The sequence below is a fragment of the Mus musculus genome, chromosome 8, assembly GCF_000001635.26.
Source record: "Mus musculus strain C57BL/6J chromosome 8, GRCm38.p6 C57BL/6J".
Taxonomy (NCBI): Eukaryota; Metazoa; Chordata; class Mammalia; order Rodentia; family Muridae; genus Mus; species Mus musculus.
In genome coordinates this window covers 99,215,614-99,231,663 of record NC_000074.6, presented here as the reverse complement: position 1 = coordinate 99,231,663, position 16,050 = coordinate 99,215,614, and the positions used below count along the sequence as shown (strand labels likewise).

The window sequence follows — 16,050 nt, the reverse complement described above, 5'->3', positions numbered from 1 at the left end:
ATAATGCAAGTATTATTTTATTAACATATTTTCTGTAAATGATCTGTGACATTAGTATTTTCAATAAATCACCAGGCAATTCCAATATATGCATTCAATTAGCCACTTAATTAATAAAAATGCTAAATAGCTACTCTGTGAATGGCTTTTAACAGAGAAAGGACAATAACACTGGGTCTGCCCTCACATGTATTTCCAATGACATCATAGTCCCCTTGGTTTCCCAGTTTCAGAAGTCATAAAGCTATTCCACAGTCTTCTCTCTTTACCTGTGCTTGAATTCTTTCTTGGGATTTCTTCTATGCACATGTCTATGCCAAACTATGTCTATGACATTTCCTTAGGATTTGTTTCAGGGTAATCTCTCTTGAAAACCTGCCCATGACCACTCTGTGCTAGACCAAAAGAGGGGCCCATGCTTGCTGCTCCTCTATTCGCTTGAGTTCCTGAGTCAATATATATGTTGCCTTCTCTTTTGTTCCCCACAAAACTCTCTGCTTCTTTAGTACACGGACTTTTCATTAGCATATATGCTGCCATTCAGGAGAGGTCTATGTGTGCAGTTGTTATAAAACATGTGAGAAGAGGTTTTCTTTCTGTTATCCATGGGTCTAATTACCTGAGCTAGCTGATTAATTGGTGATTCCTCTGTTATTTTATATTCTGAGAAGTTAAGTGTGATAGACTAAAATATTCCTTTGATATTTATGTTCTGGCTTTTACAGCAGACAACTTTTCAAAGTACATTCAGTTGTACTTCAGCAAAACTCAAGTGCTACATGCTGTATTATATTATTAACCTTTTGTTTCATATTTCTTTGATATGGTTCCTTTGCACATTCCTTAAGCTCACAGAAGTCTAATAGATATCTTTCTGATGAAAGCTACAAAGGCATCTTAAATAATAGAGACTAGAAATGCTATCTTAATCCACTATTTCAACCTGGTAGTACTATTTCTTATAAAATATTTGCTGTAGAAGTTCTAACAAAGCAGTTTGCCTCCACATTTAGGGATTTCTTTATTTCCTATGGGTTCATGTATGATATACCTGACAAAATTTAGTAACTGGGAAAGAATTATAATCCTTTCCTTACTGTTTATACTCACTTATTCTGTCTCTCTCTCTCTTTTAAACTAGGTACATCTGTCACTAATGTAACTGCCACTGATGCTGACGACCCAGTTTATGGAAACAGTGCAAAGTTGGTTTACAGTATCTTGGAGGGACAGCCGTATTTTTCCATTGAGCCTGAAACAGGTTTGTGACTTAAATTTTAAATTCTATTTAATGTGTTTTGCTTCAGGGAAACACTTATTAGGAACTGGTTTATGAAATGTTCTGGCTAAATATTCCACTCACTCTACCAAAAATGTTTGATGGCACACTGTGAGATACATGGATAGCCTGCAATTATTGATGCTGATTAAAACGAATTATAAAACTGGGGTTGGCTATCTCCCTTTAAACAGATGGTCCAATACCATCCTGGCATAAAGGAAGAAAAAGTGCTTACATCAGGCAAGTTCAATGTCATATATAAGTACAGATTCAGTAATTTATTAGCTTTGTGTTGAGTGGCAAGCCACTTTCTAGGTTTCAGTTTGCCTGTCTATGAAATGAGTATAAGCATTGCCTTTGTGTTATTAGTGACACAAAAAAACATTTAATGCACTGTGATGTCTCTATCATTACATCTACCACTGGAGTCATTTTTGAAGTCTCAGCATTTTATCTTTTATAAAGATAGTTTATGGATCAGATCAAACTCAACTAATATTATCAGGTCTAATTGGGCACATATAAGAAACCTTCCTCAGAAAACAAAAAAACAAATAAATACACACATAGACATTGATTTTTCTTTAAAGAAAAAAAGACAATATAGAAGAGATCCTCACTGAACAATACATATTGTAAATGAAGACATCCATTCTTAACTGCTTTAATGGAGCCTACGATTAAATTTATCCTGACAGGCTGTATTAAGTCATGGGGTTTTATTATAGCACACATAACATTATTATATTTTATTGATGTCAATGTTGTTATTTAAATCAGTTGTTAATAAAAAACACTCCCGACTGCATGTATCTTTCTTTTCTTCACTTTATGGTTCAGAGTCATTCAGCCTACCTGTGTTATTTTTTCTTTGGTTCATAAATTTCTACCACTATTGAGAGAAATTCTGTGAGTCGCCATTATGCCACTCATTTGTCGAATTAAAAATTAAATTTTTCTTTGAGCTTTCAAAATAAATTAAAAGAGCAAAATATGCATTTAAAAGAAGTATACTTATACACAGGCAGTCCACAGCTACAGTAGTAAGCATAAATTTGGAAACAGGAAAACACTTGTAAAATGCATTAAATTTGAATCCTATGGTTAGATAATTTTCTCCAGGGAAAAGGGAAGTCTTTCATAAAGTTTATCTTATTTGAACCTTTAGATAATCCTGGATGCAATAGAATAAAATAGCATTTAAAGAGGAAGAGTATCTAGACATCCCTTATAACTCTTGAACCCTATCAAAAGCCAAGTGGTAGAGTTGGGAGAAGCTAAGACTCATACTTATGTCTCCATTTTCATAACCACTATAAAAATGTTAGATTTCTCTGATTTCTTTCCTTTATATTTCAATCCCTCTGCCTTTTCCTTTTACACTTCCAACTTCCTTCCTTCCTTCCTTCCTTCCTTCCTTCCTTCCTTCCTTCCTTCCTTCCTTCCTTCCTTCCTTCCTTCTTTCCTCTCTTTCTTCTCTTCTTTTTTTTTTTTCCTTTCCTTGTTTTACATGGTCTAACATATCCCAGGCTTATTGATAAAACCTTTTGGATGGATAAAAGTTTTGGGTGCTGGCCTTGAACTTCTAATATTTTTGCCCTCACTTCCCAAGTACTAGAATTATAAGGGTGAACTACTACTATACCCAGGTACATTGAAGTTCACTTGTGACAGGTGACAGTTTTGTTAAAAGAGCTTCTATAAGACAGAATTATCTTGGTTTCAAAATTAAATTGAATAAAGTCCTGTGTTGGTTCTTAGCTCTTGCTCACTTGGGCATTTTTGTACATAATTTCCAGTAAAATAAATATATGAAGCCATGATTTCCCATTGAGCGTTCACTATATACAGGTACTGAATTAGTCATGGTGAGGTAAAAAATATTTTAAAGACTATTCTCAGCTTGCAATTATCTCATAATCTATTTCAGAAAGGAGATTTTTTTAAAAACATAAATATAATAAGCATGACGATGTGGTTTAAGTACTTTATATCTGAAGAATAAACTGTCATGAGATATAGATAACTAAAATTTCTTACTACAGTAGAAGTTTTATCGATATATATACATATATATGTATGTATATATATGCTCTTTGTTTAATTAAATATGCTCAACTACATTTATTATTTAGATTTTTAGCCAGTATAATAGGAATCCATATCACATCCATTTAGGCTTTATAATTTATAGTTTGACTAACATAAAATTGTCAGATATGTATTTTAATAAGGAAATTCTAGTCTTAATTAGGACAATTCTTTGCAGAAAAATGCTACTCAAGCCATTCACACAATAGTTACTAAGTAAATATTGAGTAGATAAGGACAACATTTTTATCTACAAAAGCTACAACGAAATTTAAAATAGGCCCAAATTCAATCATCAACAAAGAATAAATTAAAACTATATGCATAAAATAGGAAAGTACTTGTAAAGTGTATTGATTAGGGAGTCAATAATTCACAACCCTTCCTCAGGCAGCAAGGACTGCTATTACAAACATCTAATTTAGGACTTAGATGGCTTTGAAGAGATAGCTTTTGAGTGAAATTTACACATAGCTGTAAATTCATGCATTATTACACTTGATTATGCTCAACTTTTTAAAAAGTAGTTTGTTTTCCCATGGAATCTAATTCTTATTGCTTCTATAAAATTTTTCCTCTCCTAAACAAAACAATACAAAACAAACAAACAAACAAACAAACAAAAAACCCTGATGATAAACAATGAGAGAGGAGGGAAAAGATTATGTAGAAATGTAAAAAATAAACACTATAGGAAACTTGTAGTTCTACTTTTATCAACATATAGAAATGTTGTCAATGTTCTTAGAATAAAGACAATTAATATGTGCATGAAAGTGATATTTATTAGATTGGCTTAAAGGAAACAGAACAGGCATCTACAAATAGCTGCTCTCCTACTGTGCAGACTGGGGGTGTATAACAGCTCAGTCTACATTACCATGCACTTAGCAGCCCTGTCTGGATTTGAGAGGCCAATAGAGGTATAGGTCTCTGGTCTGTATTGAATGAAGATGGTTTCAGATGCACAGAGAATGAAAGGAACTCTATTGGCAATAGTAAGTTCACAACAGTATTGATAAACTCGCCTACACAACATCAATCCAGGCAAGTGGAGCTTGTTTTTCTTTCTCCAAATTTTTTTATTTGAGATGCCTCTTGGAAGTGCTGCCCACCTTGATGAGTCTCTTCCCAATACAATAATGCTTTTAAATAACTTTTTTTTTTTTTTTTTTACTTGTATGCCCTGGACTTCTCTGTAAGTTAAGGAGAGAACCAGACAAGTTGAAATCTAAAGGGAACACTGACAAAAATATGTTTGGTGGTGACTAGAAGATGTGGATCACTTGGAGACTCTGAGCAAAAGACAATGAGATAGAGTTAGAAATAAATTCTGTTAAATGGGGTTTATGACTGAATGATCAAACTAGTCAGGAAGCCAGATTGGCAGCAAAGTACTTCATATCAGATGCCCATCAGTTAGAGAAGAGAAAACAGAAAGGAAGAAAAGACTAAACAAGATAGTTAGGTCTCCATTTTAGATGAATCCATAGGGAACCTTGGGGTGTCTAAGGAATCTCATACTGCACAGATATGCCTATATCTCTAGCTTATACCCTATGTTGAGCTATGGACTTTTATGTATCTAGAACATTCTTACTACAGCTGGAGAGCAAAGTCATGTCTTATAAAACAAGTGAGTATAAGGCTGAGCAATGACATACCGGGTCAGCAAAGGTTGAGTCATTAGTAGCTCCCATGCATCAAAAATATCAAGAGTGTTCTCAAACGTTTATCCAGATTTAACATTCTAGAAACAGTAAAGAAATGTCCAGGAATGAGGAGAGACTTCACATCCCTCTGAAGGCATTTGTCATACTTAGCTTTAGTTGTCACCTTGACACATCTAGGAAGTTGAAGAATTGCCTGTAGGCCTGTCTTTGGGGGTATTTCTGACTGCTGATTGACATAGAAGGGCTAAGCAAACTTTGAATGGTAGCATCCTTAGACAAGTGGGCCTAGGCTGTAAAGGAAAGGTAGGTAAACATGAGCCTGAAGGCAAGTCAACGTTCACAGCATTCATCCATGTTTTCTGACTTCAGGTTCATGCCTTGAAATTCTCCTCTGACTTTCTTTCATGATGGATTAGGATCTGGGAATCATAAAATGAAATAAACCTATTCCTCTCCAATTTTGTATGGTTCACTATTTTATCACAACAGAAAACCCAACTAGAATAGCATTCTCTCAGAAATGTCTCTGTACATGTTTGGTTTGTCGATTTCAGAAAGTGGCACAGCAGAATTCAATAATAAAATGTTATCAGTTATACAAGGTCAGACTTTCCATTTTCACAAGGACCTGGCTATGCCAGTAAGGATCAGACCTATAGGTAAAGTGATCAATAATTTGACAGAGAACCACTCACTCAACAGGTTGTGCAATACAACTATGTTAAGGATCTTTATGAAATGTAGACTGTTCCTTGAGAACTGTCAGCAAATTCTTGGTATAAGGAAGTTTTCAGTATGTTAAAAACCTCCAAAGCATAATAGGCAGAAAACAACTATTCTCTCATCTTGTCCTCCAAATAGTTAAGAACAGAACTTTTGATTTTGGAATAGATAAATTTTGCTTTCCTGTTCTTATTATACTCTCACATAATGAAATTATGTGCTGCTGTCATACTGGGTGATCTGCATCAGAAAGTTTCTTCCTTTATTCCCGATATCAAGATCACCAAGAGAAACAAAATTTGTTCTTTAATTCCTTTTTGGAGCTTGAATAAATCAGTAATTATTGTTTTCATTAACTTTTCATATTTTAGATAGTTTCTCATATTGGAAGGTTGAGACAAATGAGGACATTTTGTTGTGTTGGTTCACGTATCTGTCAACCTAAAACATTGTACCTAACATAATTCTGGAATTATAGAGAGAGTAAGAAAGAGAGAGAGAGAGGGAGAGAGAGAGACAGAGAGAGAGAGAGAGAGAGAGAGAGAGAGACAGAGACAGAGAGACAGAGAGACAGAGAGACAGAGACAGAGACAGAGAGACAGGGACAGAGAGACAGAGAGAGACAGAGAGACAGAGAGACACAGAGAGCAAGAGACAGAGAGAGAGAGACAGAGAGAGAATTACCACTGAATGAGTAATTGGATCAAAAATTACAGAATTCAGAGGATAAGACTATAGTTTATAGCTTTCAAACTCAAATATAATTTATTATCTTTATTCTTTCACATGTGAACACTTTTAGTGTCAATCACATTTTGTTTGATATTTGTTTATAATTATTAACAATCTTGTCATTTTCAAATCTATACCTTCAATACCTAGGTCATTTATTAGCCATTATTCCTGTTCTAAAAATAATAAAAAACTTAAAATCACAGAAGTTTCTTGCTCAAATCACTTAAAGATCATAGAAAAGTTTTAAGTAAAGAGAAAATAACGAATAAATATTGGGAGATATCCCACTTCTTGAGGAATGTTTACTGTCAGGTCTACTAATAATGATAACACTAACAATGCAGAGGAACGCAATGTATTTTTTCACATTCTAGATTGAACTGAACTTTATATTATTTTTCCTTTTATTGAAAATAGTTTTCATTCTCATATACTATACCCTGATTATGGTTTTCCCCTCCCTCCTCTCTTCCTTATTCCTCTCCGTTTTCTCTCCCAACCAAATCAACTTCCTCTCTGTCTGCACATTTAAAAACGTTGCAGATGGATACGCTTTTGTCTTCATCTTGCACATGACAAGTTTGTTCATAAAGAAGAAGAGAAGAAGCTCCCCAGCACTTAGGTAAAACTATTCTAATAGTAAGAAGAGGGAAAGGAAAACAGGTATATGCAAAGCCATTCCTTAACCTAACATTTATTGCATTTTTGACATGGTGGCACATGTGTTCACCTCATCAAATATATGTTCAATTATTCCACCCAGTGTTTTGGGAAATATATTAACATCGTTTTGAGCATCATCGACAAAAATCTGTGGGGCTTCATGCCATTTCTTGCTCAAGGTGTTTGAAGCCATATCAAAAGTGAACTGGTGTGAATCTGCAGCCCGGATTTGAATTCTCTTAAGTCACCACATGACATCCTTCCATGTGGTATATTTCATATTAGTCGAGGTCACTGGCTTGGAAAGGGACCTACTAAACTTGAAAGTAGGTCCAGATTTCCTTTATTAGTAGGTCTAGGAGGGAGAGAGTTAGATAAGACATGAGTGGAAGCAATTGTAAAATGCACCATCATTTTTGTGAATAGCTTTTATTATGGTACTTCAAAGGACTCAAAATAGCTTATTTGTAGTCTAAAAATATTGCCTTTTTTTTCTTTTTTTCTCTCCACCACCCCGAATACCATATGTTTGCTTATAACATTTTAGGCACAGCCAGGAAGAAAAGCAGCGTTTCCTTCAGAAGCTCTAATTTGAAGCCAGCAGTGAGAAAACAGTTACAGTGAGTCCTAAGCGACTGAAGACAGAATGTGTAAATGAAACGCTGGGCGAGTAACCAGTAAATGCTTAATTATCTGGGGAAACTGGGGTGAAGTTTCAGGACAGTCCAAGCTTTGCTTCTGGCAAGCTTGAGTATGAAAAACGACCTGCTTAAAAATAAACCAACTTAATTCATTGACCCTCTTTTTCTTCTTCTACTTCTTCTTCTTCTCCTTCTTAAAACTAAGACCATCTTTCTTCATTGGATACAAATAAGATTTGTCTCAGTGGAACCTGTAAAAAGGAGCAGAGTAAAAAATACCCCTGAGGGGTGGGGACCATGTAATGAATGGCTCCCTTTTAGAAAAATCAAGATAATAATGGAGTCTTCATGGAATGCTGAAACAGAATTGAAGCAGTTTAATGCCTTCAGAGTCAAAGTGATAAATTACAAACACACGGGGCACAGAGTCTCTTTTTAATCAGGATTGCATAGGTTAACATAGTACAGACAGGATCAGCTTCATGTATGCCTTTGAAAAGGAATATTTAGAGATTTTCAAGCAGGCCAAACTTGCTGGACTATGCATAAAAGGCTAGGAATGACTCCTTATTTCACATTCATTGGTATTTACTCTCTGTCCATATGCTAAATCATGCTCTAGATACTCATGGTGAGGCATTGTGCCTAACCAATACCGATTGCACATTAAATTTATATCATATAATTAGAAGATATTAAATTAGAAGATGGTCTATATAGTAGAGTAACACAACACAGTGCACGCGCATGCGTGCACACACACACACACACACACACACGCGTGTGCACGCGCACACACACACACGAAACAGGAAATAGAGCTCATTTTATAGCAATGAACTGGTTTTCTATATACATACATTTGTGTTTTTAGAAAAAGGAAAACAGGGTATTTTCTTAAAGTCCTCAGAGAAAGAGTTCTAAAAATGTGATGGCAGTATAACAAGTGGCAGTTTGTGCTTAGGAAAACTGCTAATAAGGTTTTGCCCAAATACCAAAGCAGTTGGTATTTTGTTATGATGCAGGCCTGAATATAAAAGTTCATGAATGGGGACTGAGCAAGAATGTGTTTCAGGCCAGCCAAGCCTCAATAGCAACTTCACAAGTAGATAATTTCTCTCAAATAGACAATTCCAAGTAATTTATTTATATAATCAATAGTGATTAGAAGAAATAATGTCGTTTGTGGTTCCAACATTATATAGTTATCAAAGACGTCTATGAATGAGTAAAGTAAGACATAAAAATCTTAACAAGGAGAGATGCTTTTTTTACAAGGCGGATGTTTTCTCGCATCCAGGAGCCATGATGTATTACTCAAAACAGTGATATAAGTCACTCTGTGCATAGCAAACTAGAAAACTAGTCGTGGCCATCATAAGTAATGAACACCCAGTCCTGCTTTGTGCTACTTTTACAACTTTCTTTGAAACCCTGAAATGGCTGTTGATGTCCTTGGTATATACAAAAAACAAATAAAAACTCTAAAAAATATATTTTCAAATGTTTTAGAACCATAGACATAAAATCTGTGGTTCCTATTATTATCTCTTTAGTTTCAAACTATAACTAATTGCAAATCAGGAAACTGTATAGAAGGATTAAAAGGAGGCAAAAAATCTGGGACCAGGCTGTGGAGAAAATAGAAACTAGGTGCTCTAAAGATGTCAATAATCACATTTCAATTATTGTTGCCTTTCAAATAAGTAATACATGCATATTTATTACCTCTACACTCAGATACCTGGTTGTGTGAGGTATAGACTGAGAGCACACTGTCACAGACTATATAACTATCACAGATCTTTACAGATATCATCTTAGATGACAAGGCTTGTGTACATATTTTCTGTAGATTGAATAAATGTTATAAAACATAATAAAGTGGTAAGATGAACAACTCGCTATTGCTATCATTGTTTGTATGATGGGATTGAAGATTGTGAACAGAAAGTATAAAATTAACAGAACATCTTTGAGTAACAGTCACAACAGTTTAGTTGTATCTGGAAACTGTTTTAGGAATCTGTTCTTTTGGGGAATCCCATACTGGAGCTATGTCCAAATAATTATATCACCAGAATCTCTCCTTCACTCTTTAAAAATACTTTCAGACTTTGTAGTTTAGTAGCAAACACAGAAGTGGATGCTCACAGTCAGCTATTGCATGGATCACAGGGCTCCCAATGGAGGAGCTAGAGAAAGTACCCAAGGAGCTAAAGGGATCTGCAACCCTATAGGTGGAACAACATTATGAACTAACCAGTACCCCGGAGCTCTTGACTCTAGCTGCATATGTATCAAAAGATGGTCTAGTTGGCCATCACTGGAAAGAGAGGCCCATTGGACACGCAAACTTTATATACCCCAGTACAGGGGAACGCCAGGGCCAAAAAGGGGGAGTGGGTGGGTAGGGGAGTGGGGATGGGTGGCTACGGGGGACTTTTGGTATAGCATTGGAAATGTAAATGAGCTAAATACCTAATAAAAAATGGAAAAAAAAAGAACATTCTCGGTATAATAACTGTAAATGATTCCTCTCATAGGTATGCAATTATGCATATACACATAAATAATGAGACTTTTCAACTTCAAGCTGTGTGTGAGATGTGTACATATGTATGTATGTATGTATGTATGTATGTATGTATGTATGTATTAGTCTATGTATCATTTTGTGTCCTGGTAAATTTACTTGTGCACTTGGAGGCCATAGGATGAAATTAAATGCCATACTCAATTGATCCATCCCTTACTAACTCTAGACAGAGCCTCTCATGCGTGGAAGCTAGAACTCACTGTGCTTCAACTAGGCTACCAGAGATCAATATATAGTGAGTCTCTCAATGCCACCAGCTCTGTTCCCAGTCCTATGGTAATAAGCATATGAAACCACACCCGGCATTTAAAGCATAGATTTTTAATGGGAACTGAACTCATGTCATCATGCCCTAACAGAAAACACTGAACCATTCCACAACTCCCTATACCAATTAAAAAAAAAAAAAGTAGAGGAAAAGGTATTTTTCAGACATCTTTGTACCTGATGTCCTGTTGAGAATTTGTGGTTAACATTTAATTAAAAATTCAGAATGGTAAATATGATTTTATTATAAACTTTCCGTTTATAAGAAGATGAGAATCAGAAATCTGGAACTCAACAAATTTGAGATTTTGATTTTTAAAAGGTTAACAAGAGTTGTAGTAGTTGATAAACACACACACACACACACACAAACATGTATAACTTAAAGTGCATTTGTAATTGCTTGAAAGGTATATGCATGCCACATAAATAGATAAGGATGCATATATAAAATATAAATTTGGAGAATTTTTGTCAAAGTTGTTCTGTGTGAGAGATCACCAATGGAACTTCCCCTTCCATCCTATTAATTTTAATATTACTGCAGTGGTATGGTCTCCTTTATAAGGCACCTGACACCTATGATTGACTTGAAACAGAAATCCAAGATGGCTTAATTGCAATGAACATAGTTTTGCAGGGCTATATTAAATAACAGAATGGGATTCAAGTTTTGTTTCGCTGCTTTCATTCTCACCAGACTATAAGTTAACTGTTCAAACACAAATAGGAATAATAGAAAGCAATATATGCCAGACCTTGAGCAGTAAACGTAGATAAAGCACTTGGTAATTGCACAGGCTGGAGTGAGTCTTGGCCGGGCCTCAGGTCCTATTTCGCCAAATGGGGTCAAGGAAATAAGTGGCCTCAAAAACTTTTCACAATTGCGTTTTCTCTGTCTTTAGAATTCACACAGAACATTTGAATTCAGATGTAACTGAGTACAAAAATTAACACCTTTAGCAATCAAAGTTTGCTAGATTTAAAAATTCACAAGTTCAAGAATCTTAAAACAGTAATAGTCTGGTTCAAGGACTATTCATAATAGGTATTGAAAAAATATTTACAAATTCAGTACGGCTCAGTGCTTATCTTTATCTTATAACTTCTAGATTTAGTTTCCAATAGTTAAAAGGACATTCCTCTATTCTCCTTGTTCTATTTCCTCATTCTAAAATATTGCAACAATTAAATATTTGAATCACCACAGTATAATCTATTTTGAGATGACATCAGTTTCTATGAGATTTGAAAATATCATCAGGGGAAAATCACGGTTGAAAACAAAATTTGCCTTATTTCTGTCACATCAAAACTTACCATGAAGTTCCAAGACTATGGAAACTAGTTATTTATGATTTTCACCTAAAGCAACTGGAAAAATAGAAGAATGAATATGGTTGTATGTTCCAAATAAAAAGCTGAGATTCCATGGAATTGCTATATTTGAGAGGATGGACTTCAGAGGATGGTAATATTTTTTTAACTTTTTCTTTTAATATTCTTATTACATATTTTCCTCAATTACATTTCCAATGCTATCCCAAAAGTCCCCCATGCCCCCCCCCACTTCCCTACCCACCCATTCCCATTTTTTTGACCCTGGCGTTCCCCTGTACTGGGGCATATACAGTTTGCGTGTCCAATGGGCCTCTCTTTCCAGTGATGGCCAACTAGGCCATCTTTTGATACATATGCAGCTAGAGTCAAGAGCTCCGGGGTACTGGTTAGTTCATAATGTTGTTCCACCTATAGGGTTGCAGTTCCCTTTAGCTCCTTGGGTACTTTCACTAGCTCCTCCATTGGGAGCCCTGTGATCCATCCAATAGCTGACTGTGAGCATCCACTTCTGTGTTTGCTAGGCCCCGGCATAGTCTCACAAGACTGGGTCCTTTCAACAAAATCTTGCTAGTGTATGCAATGGTGTCAGCATTTGGAAGCTGATTATGGGGTGGATCCCTGGATATGGCAGTCTCTAGATGGTCCATCCTTTCATCTCAGCTCCAAACTTTGTCTCTGTAACTCCTTCCATGGGTGTTTTGTTCCCAATTCTAAGGAGGGGCATAGTGTCCATACCAGAGGATGGTAACATAAGTAATATAATTGAACAAAGAAGATATGTGAGATCTTCATTGTGGATTTTGGAAAGAGAGTTAAGCTTAACTTCTGCATGTACATTTCATAGTATCGTTGATATATGAGATATATGTACTTGATCCTACATTTTTATTTCTTAAGATTGAATGACTATAGGTATATTTTAGGACCCTGAATGTATTCCAATGGAATTGTCAGAGTATGTAACAGATAGGTTCCACTCAAGAATCTGAGATCTTGTAGTAATCTTTACTTAAGGTCTGAACTCAGATCACACACTTGGATATTGTATCTTTCAGTATTGGCCACACTGACACACACACACACACACACACACACACACAGACACACACACAGACACACACATATTGACTATTAGCTTTAGGAAAAACTCATTTTGGAAACCGTGTTTTATTTACCTTTAACATTTTTTCAGAGATCTCTACTTTCAGTAACCTGTTAATTTATTATGTAGTTTTGACTATAGAGGGTGACTTCTAACTTATGATGCCACTTCTTCCACCTCCCAAGGGTTGGGATTACATAGCCAAGGCCACCATAGTTTATGTGATGCCAGGCATTGAACTCAGGATCCTTATCATGGTAGGTAAGCACTCTACACATTTAGGTAAATTCCAGCCCTTCCAGTTCATCTTTCTTATACAGATTACCCATTTAATTTGGTAAGATATCCATAATGTAGTGAGCCTGAGTATTGAGTCTTTATTTCACATACTGCTTCAGCTGAGAGAGAAGTGATATTTCTAAGTGATGGCTTACCCAGTTGCCCTGAGTACTTCTTGATTCTGCATATTTCCCTCACCATTTGTGTCCTCTCATTGGCACTCTTCTTTACTGACTGATAACACCTGCATTGGAGACAATTTACCTCCCTTTTTGATGCAACCATTTCAATAAATGTCAAGGTGCTGAATTTTCACTTGTGCAAATATTTATATAAGAGAGAGAATAAGCACACCAGTAATTTAATTCTAAGGTATTCAGAATGTTTCACATGCATAAATTAATTATGCCCTGTAGCTCCCTGTTAAGTAGGGCAATGTCGCTTAAGCTCTTGAGTATTATCTGCTCAGAGTTTTCTATCACAAAGGTGATAAAGTGGGAAATATTAGCTTAAACCTCCTTTTCTTCTCGGAAGAGGTCTGGAAGTAAGTATTAGATAGATTTATGTTTATATGAAACTTCTGTCTTAGTCCATCTGTGCTGCTATTACAGAATGCCACATACACCTGGCAGTGTATAAAGAGTAGCCTTTTCCTCACAGTAAAGGAAACTGTGTAATCCAAGATCAACATTCTGGCATGAGGCAAGGATCTATGTTGCTACACCATGAGCATCACACACAGCAAGACAAGATGAGGGGTAAAGGCAAATAGGAGCAAAAGTTTTCTCTCTTTAAGAAAGAAACAACTGTGATAACAGCATTAATCGATTTAGGAGGGCAAAGCCCTCATGGCCGAATCATTTCTTAAACACTGCACCTCTAAATACTGTTGTAACTGCAATTAAATTTCAGCTTGACTTTTGGAAGAGTTAAACATTTAAACTATAGCAATTTTTTTGAAGAGAGGGAAATGCTCTGTGTCAACATTGAAAAGTCTAAAATCGTACATGGCTTATATGTCAGGCATTCTACAAACTGAGTCAACATCAATAGAAAAGTCAATTCAGCTTGTGTTTCTTCTTGTACAAGTAGAAGGCATTTGAGGAAAGCCTCTGATGATTGGATAAGAAAGAGCTGGGACGAAGGCAGAGGGGAGGTATTATTTCGTGAAGACTGGTGAGAGGAAGAAAACTATTATAATGCTGTTTCTACAAATGGTGCAAGGATCAGTGAGATGTGGCTTTGGTATAGTCACTATGTCTGAAGTACACATCTAGGAGAGACTATTTGATGGCATTCTGAGTTTAGAACTATGTATGCTTTTCCAATACAGAAGGGTGGAAACCACTCACCAAGAATCTAAAGCCATTAAACTGCATAGGGAGGTAGGACAGGCAGTAGTCATTTGATGTGTAGTAGGAAGATGGCAAGAAGATCTTTAAAGCCTCACAGATTAAATTAGATAGAGTTGGGCCAGAAAAGTAGATTTAAAATTAAGAAGAAAATTACATATGGAGAACCATCGGGTGTGATTAATCCTGTGATAACATGTTGTGATATAGTCTTACAGCTTGCAAAAGGGGTAGTTTGGATTTCAGCTCAGTAATGACTTAGTCCTTTGAATATTTGAATGTGGCAGACATAGTACTCTGACTTACTTTGTTTTTTGTTTTATTTTGTTTTTTTGTTGTTGTTGTTTTGTCTGAATCATCATCCCTTACCACAGTGGCTGTTTCATCAAAGATGCTCTCTCAGTATCACAGATTCCAATCACATAGGCTAAAGTTACACAAGGATGAAGAACAAAAGTGGGCAGATAAAAGAAAGTGACTTTCTATCTCGCATCTAAGAAATTAGAGTGTAATTTGAAGGCTTTGACAGACTTAGCACATGATGATGAATCAGTAAGAAAAGGAAAAACTTAGCTCAATTGTGAGTTCCCTGATTCCTTCCCTTAGGTCGTTTTGTATATGAAGGCCATTTATACTATAAGTTAACCCCTATTATCACCTTGTTGTAGCAGGCCATTTGTATCTACAAAGACTATAAGTCTTAAAACATTTTGTGCCTCTAAACACATAAACCATCAACAAAAACTAAAGTTCAAGGTTTGAAAACATCAAATGTTTAGATAAGCAACTATCAAAAGAATAATGTACAAAGTTATCCAGAATTAATGGCATTCCCTTATATTTGGACTCTTTATGGGTAATACTTGCCAATTATCCCAGGAACAAAAAGGAATAAAATATTCTTTTAAAGGAAATATGCAGTAGCTAGTCATCTCTGTAATCTGCCTCTATCTATAATATATATTTGGGTGTTTTATTTGTGTTCTCATGAAATGTACATATTAGTGATGGATAGATAGGCTCAAAATGGAGAGGGAGGGAGGGAGGAAGGAAGGGAGGGAGGGAGGGAGAGAGAGAGAGAGAGAGAGAGAGAGAGAAAGAGAGAGAGAGAGAGAGAGAGAGAGAGAGAGAGAGAGAGAGAGACCTCATTAGTTGGGAAAACATGTGGATTCCAACATTGTTTGGTGGAGATGGTAGTTTGAATATATTTAACATGCTGTATTTTAGGAGGGTAGCAAATTATCTTTTCAGTATACTCATACCTACTTATTTCATTTCATTCCATTGTCAATTTAGAAACAA

The 16,050-nt window shown here is 35.7% G+C and overlaps 1 protein-coding gene across 8 annotated transcripts in view; it reads left to right on the top strand.

Annotated features, from left to right (window-relative positions):
* The window catches only part of Cdh8 (cadherin 8), a 393,196-nt gene that overhangs the window by 186,003 nt on the left and 191,143 nt on the right, over positions 1-16,050 (top strand). For all 8 annotated transcript variants that reach the window (NR_133570.1, NM_001285914.1, NM_001285913.1 and 5 more), the window contains one exon: positions 1,142-1,261. Coding sequence is in view for 7 of the 8 variants with exons in the window: in NM_001285914.1 (NP_001272843.1) it covers positions 1,142-1,261 (120 nt within the window). In the remaining variant the exon portion in view is untranslated. The remainder of the gene's footprint in view (positions 1-1,141; positions 1,262-16,050) is intronic.